The sequence below is a fragment of the Thamnophis sirtalis genome, unplaced genomic scaffold (assembly GCF_051295495.1).
Source record: "Thamnophis sirtalis isolate CommonGarterSnake01/CBP01778 unplaced genomic scaffold, rThaSir2_p1.2 scaffold_6, whole genome shotgun sequence".
NCBI lineage: Eukaryota > Metazoa > Chordata > Lepidosauria > Squamata > Natricidae > Thamnophis > Thamnophis sirtalis.
Window position 1 is genome coordinate 64,672,040 of NW_028261386.1, and position 21,368 is coordinate 64,693,407.

A 21,368-nucleotide genomic window follows, 5' to 3' on the forward strand; every position below is an offset into this window, starting at 1 on the left:
ATTTATATTAAAACATAGAATACTTAACCAATAACAATTTGATGAATTTTAGATCCTTTAGATGCTGCTGAAAATTTGCTTTTTGTTTCAGAATCCAGAAGATAACCATGTTGTTTATGCTCTTTGTAAGTATAGAAAATGGTATCATCATCCCACAACACCAAGGATGTTACTGCTGAATGTATGACTTCCATATGTATGGTACCAACAGCGGGTGTATCTAGGGTAAAGTCTTTCAAGATCCACTTATCTGTATCTTCTTTATAGCAAGCCATGTATAATACTTTTGTGCTTATACAGCCAGTGCATTCTATCAGTATTAAAACTGAAGCAATAAGTGAGTCATAGCAAGCACCTACTATTAATAGATTAACAGTTATTTTTAATTTTAGTTTTTCTCTTAATAGTTGTACAGTTATCAATAGATGAAATTCATTCTCAGGATATCCAAGAAAAACTTTGTCTTGTGACCATAAAATTATTTCACTTAATTTTCTGCCCTCCTGTAGGAAAACAAAATTATGAAAATAATGTTCCACATTCTACAAAATAACAATATGAAGATTATAATGTTTATATGATATTCATTAAAATTAACAGTATCATGACAGCATATTTTCAACTTATAAAAGGACAATCAAAAACAGAGAAAAATTGTGCTTACATATAATTGCTATACTTCTAGCAGCCATAACATATTTGAAATTTGACAAACATAATATAGTATATTGATATTTGGAACTAATAAGAGTATAGAGTTCAACCTCACTTAACTCAAACATTCATGACAATGAATTGCTATTCTAATAAGAAAAGGTATTTCTCTAATTGAGAAAATGTAGTTACATTAGCTTAATTATAACAGATATTTGTTTAAATTCTTGTCCTATGTATTTTTGGTTTTATATATCAGCATTTTGGTTCTATGTACCTATGTATCTTCCTCTTTTATCTTCAATGTGCACCTCTGTATTGCTACATAGAGAATTAATTATTTCATAATAGAACAGGTACATCAAGTAATGAGAAAAGATTAATAAAAAGAAATCCATGTGTAATAGCATATAAATGCTTACATAAAATGAGAACCACAAATGTGTACCATACAGACCATGAGAAGAAAAACTATCTTATATTAGCATAATTGTAATTCTGCTTTTTAAAAAACTCTGGTACCAGTACATTCACAAGTCTGGCCAACTGCATATTCAGAAGGTAATCAATCTAAGATTTTAGTAGAACATCATTTTTACAAGTATGAATTATTTTTAACGAATTTTCAATAGGTTCAGTTAATAACTTTTAATATTAGTGAATTTGAATTCCAGCTTCTCATGGATGAACCATGGCCATCATATAGTAAACTGTATATATTTTGGGCATTAAATACAGGTACTAAAATGATTCCTTGGCACACGCAATCTCAATACTTGTCAAGATTTCAATATATTATTTTATTACTATTCACAGTATTTATCAGACCACCCAAATCTATGCTATTACACTCTGGGCAGAATACCTACAGTAACCACTTTCACTAGGGACTAAAAGTAATTCTTAAGTCAAACACTAAATAACAATAATTCTCAAGAAAGATTAAATACTGACATGTCTTCTGTATTCTAGCCATTGACCAAAGCTAGGATAAATACCTAAACAAGTTGGTAACTAAATCTATAATTCCTGATCAGTAATTATAACTTGCAAAATGAAAATCTCATAGGTTGCCCTTGCCAGAGAAATCTATTTAATATCCTGCAGATTTGTTCTAATTTAGTAAGTTATAATGTAATAAATGTAGAACTGCTGCACATTCAGCCTAATCTCATGTACTCTAGTCTAGAATACACAACTCTCTCTCATGCATTTCTCTTCCATTAAATCTGTATCAGTGGTGGGTTCCGGATCCGGTTGCAACCAGTATGGTTGCAATGGGGCCCAGCGTCCTCCACATGAACATGCGCAGTGCGCACACAGATGTGCAGCACGCGCATGCGTCTTACCTTCCAGCGACACCTCCGCAAGGCTCCGTGACGCTCCAGCTGCTCGGCGGAGCGTTGCACGGGCACTGAATGTGCCATGCACGTGCATGGAAGCGCTGAAGGCTTCAAAGGACAGGTAAGGAGTGCGGACCGGTGGGTGGCCCAGCTGGAGCATCATACCAGAATGGTACCCAGTACTCCGGGCAGGCTCCGGTATGCCCATACCGGGGAGTACCACCTGCAACCTACCACTTTTCCTTTATGGTAGTATGCCTGATATGGAGAGATTTTCCTTGAAGACCTGAAAATTAATATATTCATGGGAGATAAGGCTGAAAGTTGGCATAAGACAGTTGGTCTATATCATAAAAGGTTGATATAACATTCTTGAAGTTCTTATGTGAAAAGAGCTGGAGGAAATGCAAGACGCTCACAGAAGCCAATGCTATTATGGTAGTGAGATTATGAGAGTATAAGCCTGATTGGATCAAATGAGATAGGACTTTGAAAAGATAAGAGACTTTGACTATGGGCATCAAGCCAGACAATATTGCTTTACTGCTGTACTCCAGGCACCTAACCACTCTTTGAACAATCCAAACTTATTTACACCATCCCCCATTCAATTGCATCACAGCTTGTTAGGTGATTTGTCACTTGTCAACTGACAAGTTTGAGGGGGTGAAGGTGCAAAGAAGTTTGGATTGTTCAAAGAGTGACTAGGTGCCTGGAGTACAGCAGTGAAGCAATTTTGTCAGTTGACAATCACTTACATACGAGCCAGCAGGGTGCTGCAGCTGTCAAAAAAGCCAATGTAAGCTGCAGTAAGAGAGGGGTAGAATTAAGATCACATGATCTCAATTAATACTGCTTTATAATGCCTTGGTAAGACCACACTTGGAACATTGCGTCTAGTTTTGGTCACCCCAATGTAAAAAAGATGTTGGGTTTCTGTAAAGATTGCAGAGAAGAGCAACAAAAAGGCCAAAGCATATGAAAAACGGTTGCAGTAATTGTATGTCTAGTCTAGTGAAAAGAAAAACTTGGGGACACATGATAACAGCGTTCCAATATTTGAGAGCTGCCAGAAAGAGGAAGCCAACCTATTTTTCAAAGCACCAGAAGGCAGGACAAAAAACAATGGATCGAAACTTATCAAGGAGAGAAGTAACTAAAACGAAGAAGAAATTGCCTATTATTTGGATTTTCTGACTGGCCATCTGACAACCTACCTGTTTGTTTGTAACATTCTTGGGACAGATATCTTAATTCCTTGTATTTTTTTTCTCTAAATGCCTTTCTTTTAAATTTCTGAATATACCGGTATATTGTAGTTAGGATTTTCCTGCTTATTTAGAATTGTCTACATAATGCTAACCTAACATAAATGTTTAAAGTAGATCTCATATGCTAATTGTCTGGATACACCATTACTACAGAGATAATATAAATTGGAGACATTTGTTTTTACTGCCTATGCATGTTAAGATGAATATGAGAAATATGTTTAACATGAATAGCACTTTAATCCAACAGCAGAGATAATTCCTTAACAATCTATGGTCTGTTGAGATGATGTCTTGTTGCAGCTTCTAATTTCTTTATATAGAGAATGAACACATATGATGCCTTCACAACATGAAAAATTTCACTAAAGCAAAACAAAATTATTTCACGAAGACCTAACGAAGTTACAGGTTCCCCACCCTCTGCTAAGGCATCAGTTTCTAGATGTTGTTGCTCTCTAATGAACAAAAAGAAATTACGTATAGTTTAGTAGTGGGTTTCAAATTTTTTAGAACCTATTCTGTACGTGTGGCCTGTTTTGTGGGAGTGACTTGGCAGTCATGTGACCGGGTGGGAGTGGCTAACTTGATGTCACTCACTAGGAGATGTCATGGATTGGGTAACATGTAGTGAAGCTCACTTAACATCCCTCTTGCTTAGCAACCAAAATTTTGGGCTCAATTGTAGTCATAAGTCAAGGACTATCTCTGCCCTCCTCTGCATGGCAGCCTTGTCCTAGTAAACTATTTCTCCTTTCTGGCAATTTTCCTCTCTGTTAGAAGCACCAAAATAATCCATATAATCTAAGGTTTCCTGCTGCAGCATGGGGTTGGGCTAGATGACCTCCTAGTAGCTTTCTAGCCATAAATTGCTGTGCTGTTTTTCTTTCTTTCTGCTAACAAAGAAGCCTGCCTGAGGCTCATTCCACATGCCTGCCAGATAGAGATAATGAGGTAATGACCCTAAAAAAAGTTTGGCTCCATTCACAAGCAGGGAATCATCCAAATCCTTTTAGAAACATAATGCTCGTATTGCACAAACCCCAAAACTTCAAAAACATAAAACCATATAACCAGGGACGTGCAGTCACTAGAGGCAAGGGAGGCGGGGCCTCACCAGTCTCCTCGGGGAAAGGAAAGGATTTTAAATAATTTTCTTAAAATAATTAAAGCCAGGGTAGTTGCTACCAGATTTCAAGTCACAGCGGCTTGGTGTCTGCTCTCAGTATTAACTAGGAGAAGACCAGAGAACTAGGGGCATCTTTTGCATAAGGAATTTTTCGCCTTTTAAGAGTTAAGCAAGGGTTAACAAGCGAAGAATTCCTTATGCAAATGAGGCACGTATTCTCTCGCCTCCTGTAGAGGGCATTTTAAGAGGCTTTTTAGAGTTCTCTGGAAGCGACTAGCTCAGTCTGACTTCAGAGCTCTGGCTTTTCAAGAGGGGAGGGCAGGGCAGGGAGAAGCAGAGTTGAAATCGTCACTGAAACAGCTGGAAAAGGTGCGTGTGGGGAGGGGGGAGGAATTCAAAAAGTTTGATCGGGAGGCAGCAGGGGAAGGGGGGGTATGGCAGAGGAGCTGCTTTCAAGCCTTTGGAAAATATATCCAATCCAACTTCTGTGTTTGTATTTGAGAGTGAGTGAATGAGAGAGGGATCAATGTTCTCTGTGTGCGTGTGTCTGTTTGAGAGAGGGGGGAGGGAGGGAGAGAGGGAGGAATGAGGGGGAGGGAGAAGAAAAAGAATGGGAAAACTTATTTTGCAAGGGGGAAAAATGCTGTCGCTTTAAATCGGAACTAAGCATGCCTGGCTGTGGAATTCTGGGAGTTGAAGTCCACAAGTCTAAAAAGTGCCTCACCAGGGCTAAAGCTGACCGCACGTCACTGCATATAACATATAACCATATATAACCATATAATCAACCATATAACCAATATTTCCTGCACCTTTTCAATTTAAAGTTATTAAGACTTGTGGACTTCAACTCCCAGAATTCCACAGCCAGGCATGCTCAGTTCCGATGTAAAGCGGCAGCATTTGTTTTTCTCCTTTGCAAAAGAAGTTTCCTTCTTTCTTTTCTTTCTCCCTTTCCCTCTTCTTTGCGAAAGAAGTTTCCTTCTCTTTCTTCTCCCTTCCCCTCCTTCCTCCCTCCCCCCTCTCTCAAACACACACACACACAGAGAAGTTAGATTGGATTATCTCCCCTAGCCCCTTCCCTCTCTCAATCACTCTCTCAAACACACGAGCACGCGCATAGACACACACAGCTTCACCAATTGCAAGTTGGATTGGATATCTTTTCCAATAGCTTGAAAACAGCTCCTCTGCCACCCCGCTGCCTTTCTCAAACACCTCCCCCATTGCAAATGCAGCTGCTCTCTGGGTGGGAAATGCCTGGAACGCAATAAAGCCCACCCACTCACCTCCTGCTGGCAGGCTGGGGTGAAAAGAGAGGCAGAGAAGCCGGAAGGGAGCCAATCCAAGCCTTCCGAAAGAAAGGAGCTGGGGGAAAGTGTGTGTGCTACAGCATGGCTCTTTGCCTGGCTTCCTGCCTCCTCCTGTGGTCTCCTCAGGGCTCACTTGTGCTCTCCCTTCTCAAATGTAGTTTGATTACAGGCGTAGCCACGTTGGCTTTTCAAACTTGTAATCAGTGAAGCTGGGCTGGATTTTTACATAGCTTTATTCAGCTGTGTGTGCATGGGGGGGGGGAATGGATGGGGCCTGTAGAGGAAGTCACTACATTTGGGGGAATGAGAGCATGAGCGAGCACTGAGGAGATCACAGGAGGAGGCAGGAAGCCAGGCAATGAGCCATGCTGTAGCACACACACTTTCCCCAGATTGGCTATGTAAAAATCCAGCCCAGCTTCACTGATTACAGGTTTGAAAAGGCAACATGGCTCCGCCTGCAATCAAACCACACTTGGGGAGGGAGAGCACAAGCGAGTCCAGGGTCCTTCCCTCTAGCCTTTGGCCAAAGCCCCGCACAGCACCAGAAGGTTGAAGTTTGAATTCCTCCCCCTCCCTCTGACCCACACGTACCTTTTCCAGCTGCTTCAGAGAGGGCTTCAACACTGCTCTTGCCTCGGGTCCTCTGAAGAAGCCCCTGGAACAGTTGGAACAGCTGGAACAGTTCTAACCGGTATGGTAGATTTGTGAAACCTCTTCTATGAACCAGTTAGAACTGGCAGGAACCCACCCCTGGTATAGTTGCTTCCAAAATGACACAGTCAGACTACTGTATTTAGCAGTCATACGTATTTAGTTGTATCTATTTCCCACATTTCTGTTAAAGATAACAAACATGGAATAATCTAATCATACAAACAACAAGCCTATGAGGTAAGATGAGCTGAAATAAAATAACTAAACCAAACTGAACCAATGAATTGTTTGATCTGCTGGACATTTGAACCTGAGTCTCTCAGTCCTGGTCTAATACACCACTGTAGCACGGTTCCCCAATCCCCAATCTCCAGGCCACTGACCAATACCTATCCATGGCTTGTTAAGAGTCCGGGCCACACAAGCGATGGGTGAGTAAAACTTCATCTGCACATGCACAGGATCTAGGTTGCATGCAAACCCCCCTCTCCCCAGTCCGTGGAAAAATTATCTTCCACAACTATTCCCTGGTGCCAGAAAGTTTGGCGACTACTGCACTATTTAGTAGTTACTGTATAAACAAATAATTCTACTGTAGCTCAACATACTTCATAATTTAAAATGTCATTAGATATCATATAAAGATCAAAAGAAAGATATAATGAGAATATCAATATTATACCCTTAATTTCTGGTATCCTGCAGAGAGAAATGTCTCAAAACACAGAAGTTTCTCTGTTGCTTAAATATATCTAAGTCTTCTCCAGATTGTTAGTTATAGTATTTAAAGTTCACACTTAACACATTTTAAAGATTATAGAGCTAGGTAACATATCTTCAGGTCTCTCTACCTAGCTTGCTTACTGACTGTCACATAAGTATCATTTCTTCCATATTCATTTCCTGGCCCAATAATTCAAGAATGAATTATTTATAGCTATAAAAGGTGTGTTTTATTGCCACAGCTGTCAGTTAAATGAGTCAGTAGGTGGGACAAGGAAGGGAGGGCCCCTGAAGCAGGGAATCTACTTCAAGCAATGGTTCCTAGGCATAGCCTTATATATTTCAAAAACTGTTTAAAATCTGAAAAAGGCAAAAAAGAATCTAGACAGAGGACAGTAATAAAGAGTGCAGAGAAGAGCAACAAGCATGATTAGGAGGCTGGAGACTAAAACATATAAAGGATGGTTGCAGGAATTGAGTATGTCTAGTCTAGGAAAAAAAGGCTAGGGGAAGACATGATAGCAGTGTTCCAATATTTGAAGGGCTGTCACAAAGATGAGGGGTATCAAACTATTTTCCAAAATACCCAAAGGCAAGGCAAGGCAAGAAAAATGGATGGAAAGTAATCAAGAAGAGAAGCAACCTAGAAGTAAGGAGAAGTAAGAACAATCAACCAGTGGAGTGGCTTGCTTTCAGAAGTTGTGAGTGCCCGAACAATGGAGGATTTTTAAAAGAGACTGGAAAGCCATATGTCTGAAATGGTATAGGGCAGAGATGGCTAGCTTTTTTGGTGCCGAGTGCTTAAAGCACATGTGCATGTGCAACCCAACATGCAATTTAAGTGCACCCCATGCATGCACCTCTCCCCCCGCCCATTTTGGCTTCTAAGTTGGTGCAGGCGGCCTTTCAGGCCTCAAATGGGGTTCAGTCGGTGTGCATACGCATGCAAACCCCCAAAATGCAATACAATGCCCCCTCTACCTGTGCCCCACCCCCATGCAAGCACACATGCATCCCCAGGATGCACAGTAGAGACCCAAAAACCAGCTGGCTGGCAGAAGGCACACGCGCATGCTCAGCGGAGCTGGGCTGGGATGGCTGCTGGCATGCCCACAGAGAGAGCTCTATGTGCCACCTGTGGCATGTGTGCCATAGGTTTGCTATCATGGGTATAGGGTCTCCTGCTTGAGCAGGGGGTTGGATTAGATGCAGTGGTGGGATTCAGCGGGTTCACACTGGTTTGGCAGAACCAATACCTAATTTTTTGTGAGTTCAGCGAACTGGTTAGAAGTGTTCCAGAAAATCTGTGTTTTCTGAAACACATCTGGTTTTCATTCAACTTCCTTCCAGGCGGGGAAAAAACAACAACCGTCCCCCAAAGTCCAAGAGAGGAGCAATGGAAACCAAATGGAGACATGGCGCCTTCCATCACATCACTCAGGCGAAAACTGTCTTACTTTAAAGCAATGGGGGCGGCAGCCCAAGGCCAAAGTGGATTTTGGATTTGGATTTTATTAATATTTATAGGCCGCCCTTTTCCCTGAGGGGACTCAGGGCGGCTTACATAAAATGGGGAAGGGAGGGTACAGACAATAGACACAAAACAGTACATAAAAGTAAAAATAGTAAACAACATTCATTCATCATTCGGGTGGGGACAGATTATCTTTATCCCCAGGCCTGACGGGCTAGCCAGATCTTAAGGGCTGTGCGGAAGGTCTGGACGGTGGTGAGGGTACGAATCTCCACGGGGAGATCGTTCCAAAGGGTCGGAGCTACTACTGAAAAGGCTCTCCTCCGTGTGGTTGCCAGTCAACACTGACTGGCAGATGGTACTCGGAAGAGGCCTAATCTATGCAATCTAATTGGTCGCAGGGAGGTAATTGGCAGGAGGCGGTCTCTCAAGTACGCAGATCCACTACCATGGAGGGCTTTATGAGTGACAAGTAGCACCTTGAAGCGCACCCGGAGATCAACAGGTAGCCAGCGCAGCTCGTGGAGGATAGGTGTTATGTGGGCGAACCGAGGTGCACCCACAATCACTCGCGCGGCCGCGTTCTGGACTAGCTGAAGTCGCCGGATGCTCTTCAAGGGCAGCCCCATGTAGAGCACATTGCAGTATTCCAGCCTAGAGGTCACAAGGGCCCGAGTGACTGTTGTGAGGGCCTCCCGATTCAGGTAGGGTCGCAACTGGCGTACCAGGCGAACCTGGGCAAATGCCCCCCTGGTCACAGCCGTCAGATGGTGGTCGAAAGTCAGCTGTGGATCCAGGAGGACTCCCAAGTTGTGAACCCTCTCTGAGGGGTATAAAATTTGACCCCCCAGCCTGAGCGATGGAACACTGATCGAATTATTGGGAGGGAAACACAACAGCCACTCGGTCTTCTCCGGGTTGAGTACAAGCTTGTTAGCCCTCATCCAGTCCATAACGGCCTCAAGACCCTGGCTCATCACGTCCACCGCTTCATTGAGTTGGCACGGGGCGGACAGATACAACTGAGTATCGTCCGCGTATTGATGGTATTTTATCCCGTGTCTCCGAATGATCTCACCCAGCGGTTTCATGTAGATGTCAAATAGTAGGGGGGATAAGACCGAACCCTGCGGCACCCCATATGTTAGGGGCCTAGGGGTCGATCTCTGCCCCCCCACTAACACCGACTGCGACCTGTCTGAGAGGTAGGAGGAGAACCACTGCAAAACAGTGCCTCCCACCCCCACCTCCCGCAGTCGTCGCAGAAGGATACCATGGTCGATGGTATCGAAAGCCGCCGAGAGGTCGAGGAGAACCAGGATGGAGGCATGGCCTCGGTCTCTGGCTCTCCAGAGATCATCGGTCAATGCGACAAAAGCGGTTTCTGTGCTGTAACCGGGTCTGAAGCCCGACTGGAAGGGGTCGAGATAACTTGCTTCCTCGAAGGACCGTTGGAGCTGGAAGGCCACCAGTGGAAGTGCCAGTGGAGCGCCAGAGGGTCAGGAAGGTAGGTGAAGCGAGCGGGTGTTCTGCCTGCAGCATCCATGCCAGCTGCTCCTTCCTGCCAGAGCTGGAATGCGGCCTTGTTTAAGTGTCAGTAGATGTCAGCCTTCCTTCCAGCAGGCCCGGAGAAAGACCTTGCCTGGTGCCCAGAAACCCTGGCTTCCCCCAAGCATTTCTTTGCTAACCTCCCAGCTCTGTCACGTTTTTCATCACTTTTCTCGTCGTCATGTGCAGGAAACAAAAGTTTGTTGGATTAAAAAAAAAGTTCAAGCAATCAATTCCAACTTCTCGCAGAAGTTGGAATTGATTGATTGAACTTTTTTTTTTAGTCCCACAAACTTTTGTTTCTCTGCACACAATGACGAGGAACGTGATGGAGAAATGTTATGGAGCTGAAAATCAGGTTAGCAAAGAAATGCTTGGTGGAAGCGAGGGCATATGGGGGGGGGTGGAGCAAGCTCTACAGCGTGGTGCTGGATGGAGAAATGGGAAACTGAGCGGTCAGCATGAGGGAAGGATGAGGAGCAGGGAGAAGAGGAAAGCGGCCTTCTTCTTCCCTCATGCGCATTCCATTTTCTGTTTCCCCATTGCAGTGGGGTGCCCAGGATCCACTTTGACAGTCAGAGGTAATTTAACAACTGGTTTGCCCAGGTTCAAGTTGGCCATCATGGGAGGCTTGTCCCACGTGTGGCGGAGCTGTAGGATAGGGATGGACAATACCTATCATGACAGCCAACCTGACTCCAGGTGAACTGGTTGTTAAATTATTTGACTCCCACCACTGACTAGATGGCTTCCATGGTACCTTCCAACTTTGTTGTTCTATGTTCTAAAGAGCACCCGCAGTTGATACATCTTAAGATAGGGTTTCATTGTGAAGTTCTAGTTGCTACTGACAAGAGTTCAAATGGGAAAAGTACCTCCTCAGCATAATCAAATTTTAATACCACCACCAAACATTTAGGACTCTCAAGATCAAGCCAGCACCTTCAATGGCAAAAAGAGGACAGCAATAAAGATGTTTAAAAATATATATGATTACAATGGCTTTCACATGATTAACCATTTTAAATGTCAGACTTTTTGGATTGTCTTCAATGTCAGAACCACAGGGAGCACCTGAAATATTCTAACATAAGCATTATTGTAGCATAAACATCAGCAGCCATGCTTTTACCCCAGTATCAGATAAGGCAGGGGAAATTATAACAAAGTACCCTAAGCCACTAGTATTTAGACATTAAGAAAAGGTCCCCAAACTGCCAATGTGATCCTTAAAGGAAAGTATTTCCTTAAGAAAGAAAGCAACCCTGCCATAACTAATATAGACTAAATTCCAATTTATTCATCCTGACACAATCTATTACTTCATGTAATTCATGTAGTCTATAAGATCTGTCAAACATTTCACCCAGAGGTGGGTTCCTATCGGTACGGTACGGTTCGGCCGGATAGGTAGTAACTCCGGTAGACACGTGAACCATACCGGTTCTATCCTTGGCGGTGCCATCTTGCTTTTCTATTCTGCACATGTGCAGAACTATCTTCATTGAAAAAATGTATTTCCCCCCCTTTTTAATGTTGTGCGCATGCGCAACCTGCTTTAAATGCAAATGCCCTGCCCATCTACTTAGTCATTGCTCACCTTCTGGGGGGTGGCTTCCCTGCCTAAGCTACCTTGGCTGCCTAAGCTGCCATGTGGTGCCTGCCCTGTGCCCCAACTGAGCTGTCTTCTCCTCCTGCCTACAGGTAAGTCTTGGTAGCCACCACCTCCAGAGCTTGCTGCGCCCCCCGTCTCCCCTGGGCTCGCAACCTTACCTTCTCCCGCCCCTTCCAGGATCTTCAAAAGCCACGTTTTGGTTCCCAGGATGCTTTAGGAAGGCCTGCTAGCCCAAAATAGGGTGGGAGGGGCCTGCACCCATTTTGGTTGCCAAGAGGCTTCAAGAAGGCCTGTTAGGTCCAAAATAGAGTGGGGGGGGGGCTAGCAAGCCTCCCTGCAGCTCCCTGGAGCAAAAGCGGGGTGCGGGGGAGGCTTCAAGAGAAAAAGAAAGAAATCCTCACTGTTTGGGGATCCCCAAGTGCATGAAGCAGAGAGGTCTTCAAACCTGGGAACTTTAAGACTCGTGGACTTCAACACCCAGAATTCAGCTCTGTTGGCTGGAGAATTCTGGGATTGAAGTCCACAAGTCTTAAAGTTCCCAAGTTTGAAGACCTCTGGCATGGAGCTTGAGTTGAGAGCTTATTGAAAGTGTGGCTAGCTATCCTTGCTCATGCTAAGCTAATCAATAGTGAAGCTCTAAGAATGCCAGATGATCAATGGGCATGTTCTTAGTTTCAAAATGTCTGGCTTTTCTTCCTTCTACCAAAGACCTCTTGGGTTCATCACAAGGAAGGAAGGAAGGAAGGAAGGAAGGAAGGAAGGAAGGAAGGAAGGAAGGAAGGAAGGAAGGAAGGAAGGAAGGAAGGAAGGAAGGAAGTAGAGAGAAAGGGAGGGAAGAAAGAAAAAGGGAAGGGAAAGTGAATGTGGTATGGATAGATGGATAGAGGGAGAGACACAAAAAGGAGAGGAAGGAAGGACAACAAACCTGGCACTACACAGGCAGCTTCAGAGGATGCTTTGAAACAGCACAGCAATCCAGGGATGAAAGGGACCTCAGAGGTCATCTAGTCCAACCCCCTACTCCAGCAGGAGACCTTATATTATCTTCATTTTTTTAGTGCCTCACAGAGGAGAAATCCCCAGCCATTGCCAACCTCTCCCCCCTAGTAAAAAAAAAAACCTAGAGCAAAAACTTCATGCAGTATTAAAAAGAATAGAAAAGGAGACTGCTGTTTATTGTTTAATGGGACTGCTCAATTGGTTATGACTGCCAAGCCATTCCCACCCGGTCACATGACGGCCAAGCCACCAAGCCACTTCCACCTGGTCACATGACTGCCAAACCATGCCCACAAAATAAGCCACGCCCACAGAACAGGTAGTAAAAATTTTTGAAATCCACCACTGATTTCACCTGATTTGATGTCATACATTAGCTGCATATTATATGAAGCACTTGTGTATTTATTTTAAGGATAAGTACAGCTTCCTTTATAATAAAATATAAAACATTTTATAAATACTCACAGACAAAGGATATTCTCCAGAACACCAAGTTTTGGATTTTATTCCAATAAGTCTTATTCCTGGAAAATAAATCTTTCCCACATTGATAACTTGACCTATTCTTGCCTGATAAAGTATGTTTTCAATCAGAATGAAGACATTTGGAAAAACAATTCCTATTTCTTTGACTTTGTCCCTTGCGCTAGATGGTATGAGGCTTGGAGGAAATTCTATTTCTCCTACATTTAAAAATGCATTGCTAGTGTGGAAGATACCATCAACTGTCACTACGATAGCTGTTCTTGGATAACAAGCACTCCATTGTATTATAGCTTCACTACCAGCTGGAAGAGTGACAGAAACTCCTGTTTCGGGTCCTAATAGATATATAGGCTGGGCAATAATAAAAGGAAAATCAGGTACAAAACAATCCTGAAAAGTAACTAGTTCGCCAACAATGGTTGCAATGTTGTCGTTTGTTTCGCTAGGTATTTCAAACATCCATATTCTGCAAACAAACAAACAAATAATTAGCTATTATATTTTTATAAACAAAGTATTTGAATATGCTTTCATCAATATGATTTATTCCCTAATTCTTTTTAGTAATTTAATAATGTTTACCTATAAATTTCAATTACCTCCCAATTAAATGCTGAACTTAAGTCCAAAAAAGCAAATTTTGCTGAACAATTCAATGAAAATAATAAATTGGTTAAATAGCATTTCAATTTAATATTTCAATGTACATTAAGCCGATCTATACAAACATAGTCTATCAATATTAATGCTGTAGCGATGAAGTATATAGTACTTATATTCACAACAGCACAGTTCTTGTGCTTATCAAATGGTTACTGAGTACTAATTCACTTTAAAATCATAATTAATCTAATGCCTCACATATACAAACAGATTTGCACATATACCAACAGACAAATAAACAACAGATTTAAGAGGAGCTCATCCAAATTATCAACAAATGTATATATTTGAGGCAAATAAATGTAGTATGTCATCTGTATTTATTAAGCGAAACAGCATGTGACTGTGACTTGCAATTTTACTAATAGCTTCCTTATTGATTTTTTGGGAAGCTTATTGTGAAGCATGCAAATGGAAATCATGTGACTGTAGGATGCTGCAACAGTCATAAATGCCCAGTGGTTGCAAAACACTTGAATTTTGATAACTGCAGGGATGCTGCAATGGGCATAAGTGCAAGGATGAATTGTAAAATTGTTTTTCTGGTGTCAGTGCATTGCGGTGCAGTAGTTAAGATAGAACTAAGAGAATCTATAGCTCAGGACTGAACTGTGGAGTTCTTGATGCTTTCTTAATTTGGTTGTTTGCTTGCAGATGTTTATTACCGTGTTTCCCTGAAAATAAAACCTGGTCTTATTTTCTTTTGGACTTGCACTTGGGCTTATTTTCAGAGAGATCTCATTTTTTTAAACTGCAGGAAGTGGCAAGTGTGGGGACTGACGGGAGTGGGAGCAGAGCTACCGCTGGCCCCATCCTCTCTGTCCCACTGTCTGCTTGTCCGCGGCTGCAATAGGTCAAGCTCTTGGCATGCCCTGGCCTCCACCTGCCCTGCCTGCTCCCCAGCTGCTGCTGGGACATTTCTTGATCACAGCAGACACCATGCTGGCTGCTAACCAGCTGCCCATGCTGCTGCTGGTCTTGCATGGGCTCTTTGCCTTCCTGGCAGGGCAGGTGGGAGCTGGGTTGTGCCGACAGCTTGGTCCTGATTGAGGCTGCGGGGAAGCAGACAGTGGGACGGAGAGGGTAGGGCCAGTGGTAACTGCCCAAACACTTTTTGTCCAGAGGACAAAGCTTCGTTTCCTTGCAAAGGGGACAGCTTGAAACGGAGCAATTTTTCAGGGCATCGGGATTGCCTTCCTCCCTCACCCACCATCGTCTGCTTGCTGCCAGTGCCGCTGTGCTAGCCTCATGCAAGCCTCCTGTGAGTTAAGCAGCCAGGCAGTATGTCCGGATCACCTGTCTTCTCCCCTCCCCCTCTGCCTCCACACTCAGACTTATCAGTATTTGTCCTACGCCAAGGGGACGGAGGGCTGTGACTGCTGCAAGACACCGTTGGCCCCTGCACACTCACTGCCTCTTGTGATGGCCACACCCATCCCCCAGGGCTTATTTTTGTGGTAGGCTTTATATTAGGTCCGCCACAAAAAATCGGGCTAGGGTCTTATTTTTAGGGAAACATGGTAGTAACATCATTATTGCAAGGGTGATATGGACTGGAATCTGTGGAAAACCAACTATGGTATTTATATCTTTTTCAATAGCCATCTAGTTTACAGCCATTTCATCATAGTTTTACAGGCTACCAAACCAAGATTTACAATGGTGACTTACCTTGGGGTCCTTATGTGCCAGCAAAAATTAAACATAAAATTATTCAGTCCCAGAAATTGAGTTAAAAGGTGTGTTAATGGCTTTTTATGTATGTCTCAGGAGAAGGTAGAATACAATAGAATATGAGATTGGATCTCAAAGTCAGGGTTGCTAATGATTGTCAGTTAGCATAATCTAGAGGGCTAACATGTTTGCTACGCCTTCATTTCTCATTTCAAAAGCACTGCATTACTCTATAAAATGTAATTAAAAGAACAGTACCCATCCTTAAACGATGAGTTAGAATATTCCGTTTCTGTAAATAATGTTCTAATGATAGGTCTCTGTCCCAAATTCCAGAACTGGCTGCTAAGGGTCCTAGAATACTGTGAAATAAAAAGTTATTATTTTTAAGAGAATTTAAAAAAAAATCCTTTTATTAAATATAAATATAATTTCATTTGCATGAAGCTCTACTTCTCAGCAGAGATAACTTAACAATACAAAAATAATAATGATTAGTATGAAATTTATATATTTTTATGGTGAGTTGACCAACTATAAGACAATGCAGCGTCACAGTCTCGAAAGTGACAAAGAATTCTAATATAATGGTTCAGAATAACTAGAGGATGATCCTTTATGGAAGATAATTTTTTAAAGATTATTTCTTAATAAAGTTATTTTTCTACAATATTTAAATTGATAAAACTGAAGGCTATAGGAAAAGAACAAATTACAAGAGCGCAAGAACAAGAAAAAATATAAGTAGAAAAAGGCTTTTGGGGGTCTTTCAAAAATAGCTTAACTGAATGATGTGAAAAAGATAAAAAGGCTATTACTTGGAGAGGGAAAAAAGCGAATTTATGTTTATTTATGAAATTTATTTATTTATGAAATTTATATGGCCTCCCATCTCACAGAAAGTGATTCTGCAATATATAACAAATATTCCAACTAGAGATGCATGTCATAAAAATTCCAAAATGCAAAAGATTATGCACTGCCTCAAAAATATGAAACTCATTTAATGATATAAGATTTAACATATCAATAAGATGCAAACACAACATGTAGGGTAGAATTTCTGGAAAACTCTGATTAGATGTATATTGACTCAGATGTTATCAATTAATAACTTGGTCCCATGGCATGTAGGGGTTTTAAGATTATAACTAGCACCTTGAAGTAGGAAACTGGGAGACATTGCAATTGTACAATAGAAGTGTGTTCTGGACTATTTATGGCTTCTGAATGATCTTCAAGTTCAGCAAACCAAAACTGAAGTGACAAGGCATGAGTGACTGTGAGCAAAACTCCCTATCCAGAAAAGGTTGCAATTGATTAGCAAGACAAATCCATACAAAGGCCCTCCCCACGCCCCAGCTCTCCCCTAAGAGGAAAAGCTACCGTATATTTCGGACTATAAGACATATCGGTGTATAAAATGCAGCAAGATTTCGAAGAGGTAAGTAAGAAAAAAAAGTTTTTGTCCTCCCCGGCCCCCGGAGCACTCTGCAGCTGTCAGCAGGGTTGGGAGAAGGCAAAAACGTCCCCGTTTTGCACTAAAATGGGGGCATTTTTCCCTTTCCCCCAGCCCTGCTGAAGTCTGCAGTGCTTCTGGGGGGGTGGGGGAAGGCAAAAACACCCTTGTTTTTCACCCATTTTTCACAAAAATGAGATGTGGGGGCGGGCCTTCGGGAGGCCAAAAATGGCTATATTCAGTGTATAAGATGCACCAACATTTCCACGCTCTTTTAGGGGAGGGGGGAAAGGTGCGTCTTATACTCCGAAAAATACGGTACATATTCCAAATGGCTGGGCAGCAGCACTCCACGTCCACTCCTATCTCTCATATGAGGGAAGCAGAAAAGACACAGCTACACCCAGCCCTCATTCCAACTACCAGAATATGTAAAGGAGCCAAATCATGCAAGTGTCCTTGATCCAGATGCTTGCCAGCCACCAGCATAACCATCCTGCATCTCTGCCTTGGGAGCTCCACTACCACATTGATCACAGGAAGTTTCAGTTGTTGTCAATGATAGGAATTGGGTATGTTTAGTTTAATGAAAGAAGGACTAGGGATGACAAGATAGCAGTGTTCCTATCTCTCAGGGATTATTGGTGCGCAATAAATAAAGTAGTCAATCTATTCTCCAAAGCATCTGAAGGCAGGACAAGAAACAATGGGTAGAAACTAATCAAGGAGAGAAGCAACCTGGAAATAAGGAGAAATTTCCTGACAGTGAGAACAATTAATCAGTGGAACAATTTGCATCCCGAAGTTGTAGATGCTCAACATTGGAAGTTTTTAAGAAGAGATTGGATAATCATTTGTCTGAAATGGTATAGGGCTTCCTGCATGAGCAGGGGTTGGAGTAGAAGACCTCCAAGGTCCCTTCCAACTCTGTTATTCTGCTCTGTTATAGGGAACAGAATCCATCAAAATGACTGCTAGATCTTATGGTTGCTTGAATAGCAGCCACAAAAAACAAGGCACTCATCCTAACACCACCCCACAGATATGCTGCTTTTCCCTGGACCCAGTACAGCAAACAGCCTGATCACCAATGGCTCCAATGGCTAAGACCCTGTAACCATCACCAGTTCTTTGTTCTGTGTCAGTCCAGTGTCTCTGTTTTCTCTGCAGCAGCAGACTCAAGATGGAGGATAGGAGTCTAAGCCACTAGTCAACTGCCATTTGCTCCACTGCACTCTCTGGAGCCCATTCCATGTCACCCATCAACTGGAATAAAGACCCACCAAGCTCTGCTCATTTCCAACCACTCTCTAAGGCACGGGTGTCAAACTCGATAGCGTCACATGATGTATCATGACATATCACAATGTTTTTTCCCTTTGTGGAGCTTGGGTGGGCAAGGCCTGCACGTGACACATCTGGCCCACTGGCTGCCAGTTTGACAGGCCTGCTCTAAGCAATCCTTACAATGGAAGGCTACCACCCAATATAGTTCTATTTAGCTTCTGCCAGGGGGGATGTTGATGGAAGTTCCATTGGCCCTTCCCAGTCATTTGGTCCACTGTCACCTCACTGATTGACTGCATTGCTATATTCCTGTTTCTCCCGCCAGCCCAAAGATTTGACACTATCATTGCTCATTGATCTGACTGGGACAACCAAACACATCTGTACAGTATACATAACAACTACGTGTATCTATCAATAGGCATCCACCTTGGTGCTATGATGGAAAAAATAAGAACATATCAACAAAACCCTCTTTCATTGAAAACTTTTCTTACCTTTTCCCCTTCTCTTCTCTTTTACTTGAATTCTCCCTTTGTTTTTGTTTCTCTCCTTTGATCTGCAATCCCCCATATGCAGCCATTAAATTTATAAAATCTGATTCAGAACACATTTTTCAAAAAATCAACTGAATTACTATTCAGTGTGACTGAAGTTATCTGTTTTCTCTTCAGCTGCCATCCCCTAAAACTATTCTTGTGCAGCAATTAAGGAAAAAAGAAGCAATTTCACCTTGCTTCTGAAAATGTGATAGCATTATATGTATGCCACGTAAATTATAAGGTCACTCTTTTGTTTCAAAATAAAATACCTACTATTGGTGGTGACTTGGCAGTATGTAGCTTTTCCTTCATGGATGCATTTTCTGGATCAAATAGCCATAACTTTATAGTCTGACAAAAAATAAAAATTAGTATTACAGAATAAGGCTTTTCATTTTTATGAAAAATGCTTTTTTAAATTTCTGAAAATGTTATGTAATTATTCAAGCAAGTAATTGTATTTGTTTAGTTAACAAGTTGAAATAATTTTATTAATATGAGAAAATAGATTAATTTTCTATTTAATTTTCCCAGAGTTAACGAGAAGGGGAATGCGATTGCTCTGCTTAAATACTAGTGTTCATGATGTTCATGGATTTCACAACACAAAACACCACATCACTAACAATCAGCACCTAGATAAGCAAAGATTAATATCAAGATTAATACTAGACCAATAATCAAGAAGTAAACTGTTAAGATAGCGTGAATGGAAGAGGTAAGACTCAGGCTTCAGCAACAACACCTCTTTATTAAGTGACAACTATGTACAATCCAGCAAAGACTCTATCTGGCAGCAGCCCTTTTATAGGGAGCTTTCAGGCGTCTTAACCAATCACCTTTATAAGTTTATAAGTTTAATAACATTTATATGCCGCCCAATCCCGTAGGACTCCGGGCAGCTTACAGTACAGAATAAGTCAAGAAAAAAATAAAATAGAAGGAAAGAAAACACACCATGCTCTCTGTTCTAAATGGGGCTGGACCGTATTTTGGGGTCAACAGCCCCAGGCCTGCCGGAACAGCCAAGTTTTAATGGCTTTCCGGAAGTCCGAGAGAGTGGGAAGGGTCCGGATCTCCACGGGTAGATCATTCCACAGGGCTGGGCAGCTACAGAGAAAGACCTCCCCCGAGTAGTCGCCAACCGGCATTGCCCAGTCAACGGTACCTGAAGGAGGCCCAGCCTGTGAGATCTTATGGGTCATTGGGAGGTATATGGCAGGAGGCGGTCCCGCAGATATCCAGGTCCTAAGCCATGTAGGGCTTTAAAGGTAACGACCAGCACCTTGAAGTGCATTCGGAGACTGATGAGAAGCCAGTGCAGCTCATGGAGGATAGGTGTAACATGGGTGTATCTAGGTACACCTGATATCGCTCGCGCGGCCGCATTCTGGACCAATTGTAGTCTCCGAACACTCTTCAGGGGCAGTCCCAAGTAAAGCACATTACAGTAATCAAGCCTAGAGGTGACGAGAGCATGAGTGACCATTTGAAGTGCCTCCCGGTCCAGGTAGGGCCGCAACTGGTGCACCAGGCGAACCTGGGCAAAAGCCCCCCTGGTCACAGCCGACAGGTGGTATTCTAATGTCAGCTGAGAATCCAGGAGGACACCCAAGTTGCAGACCCTCTCTGAGGGGTGAAGAGTTTCGCCCCCCAGCCTGAGAGATGGAATATCTGGTCCGTTCTTGGAGGGTAACATTAATAGCCACTCGGTCTTGTCTGGATTGAGTACCAGCTTGTTTACTCCCATCCAGACCCTGACAGCCTCCAGGCACTGGCACATCACTTCCACCGCTTCGCTGAGTTGGCACGGGGCAGACAGATACAGCTGGGTATTGTCTGCATATTGGTGATATTTGATCCCGTGCCGACGAATGATCTCACCCAGCGGCTTCATGTAGATGTTAAATAGGAGGGGAGACAGGACCGAGCCCTGAGGCACCCCATACTTTAGGGGCCTAGGGGTCGATCTCTGTCCTTCAACCAACACCGACTGTCACCTATCCAAGAGGTAAGAGGAGAACCACCGTAACACGGTGCCTCCCACTCCCACCTCTCCCAATTGATGCAGAAGGATACCATGGTCGATGGTATCGAAGGCCGCTGAGAGGTCAAGAAGCACCAGGATAGAGGAATGTCCTCTATCCCTGGCCTGCCAGGGATCATCGGTCAGCACGACCAAAGCAGTTTCAGTGGAGTAACCAGGCCTGAAACCCGACTGAAAAGGATCTAGATAATCTGCTTCATCCAAGGTCCGTCAGAGCAGAAAGGCCACCACCTTCTCAACAACCTTCCCTACAACAGGGAGGTTGGAGACTGAATGGTAATTTTTAAGGATAGCAGGATCCAGAGAAGGCTTCTTCAGGAGGGGTCTTACCACCGCGTCCTTTAAGAGTAGCGGGAAAGATCCCTCCTGTAGAGAGGTATTAACAATCCTCTGGAGCCAGCCTCGTGTGACCTCCCTGCTGGTCGAAACCAGCTAGGAGGGACACGGGTCCAGTAAACAGGTAGAGGTACTCACAGCTCCC

The 21,368-nt window shown here is 43.1% G+C and overlaps 1 protein-coding gene across 1 annotated transcript in view; it reads right to left on the reverse strand.

The window, feature by feature from the left end:
- Positions 1–21,368, reverse strand: part of CATSPERE (catsper channel auxiliary subunit epsilon) — a 146,100-nt gene that overhangs the window by 68,304 nt on the left and 56,428 nt on the right. The window contains exons 6-9 of the mRNA XM_087718006.1: positions 19,114–19,191; positions 15,811–15,914; positions 13,195–13,681; positions 29–503 (exon numbers count right to left, since the gene is read on the reverse strand). Of these exons, the coding sequence (XP_087574132.1) occupies positions 29–503; positions 13,195–13,681; positions 15,811–15,914; positions 19,114–19,191 (1,144 nt within the window). The remainder of the gene's footprint in view (positions 1–28; positions 504–13,194; positions 13,682–15,810; positions 15,915–19,113; positions 19,192–21,368) is intronic.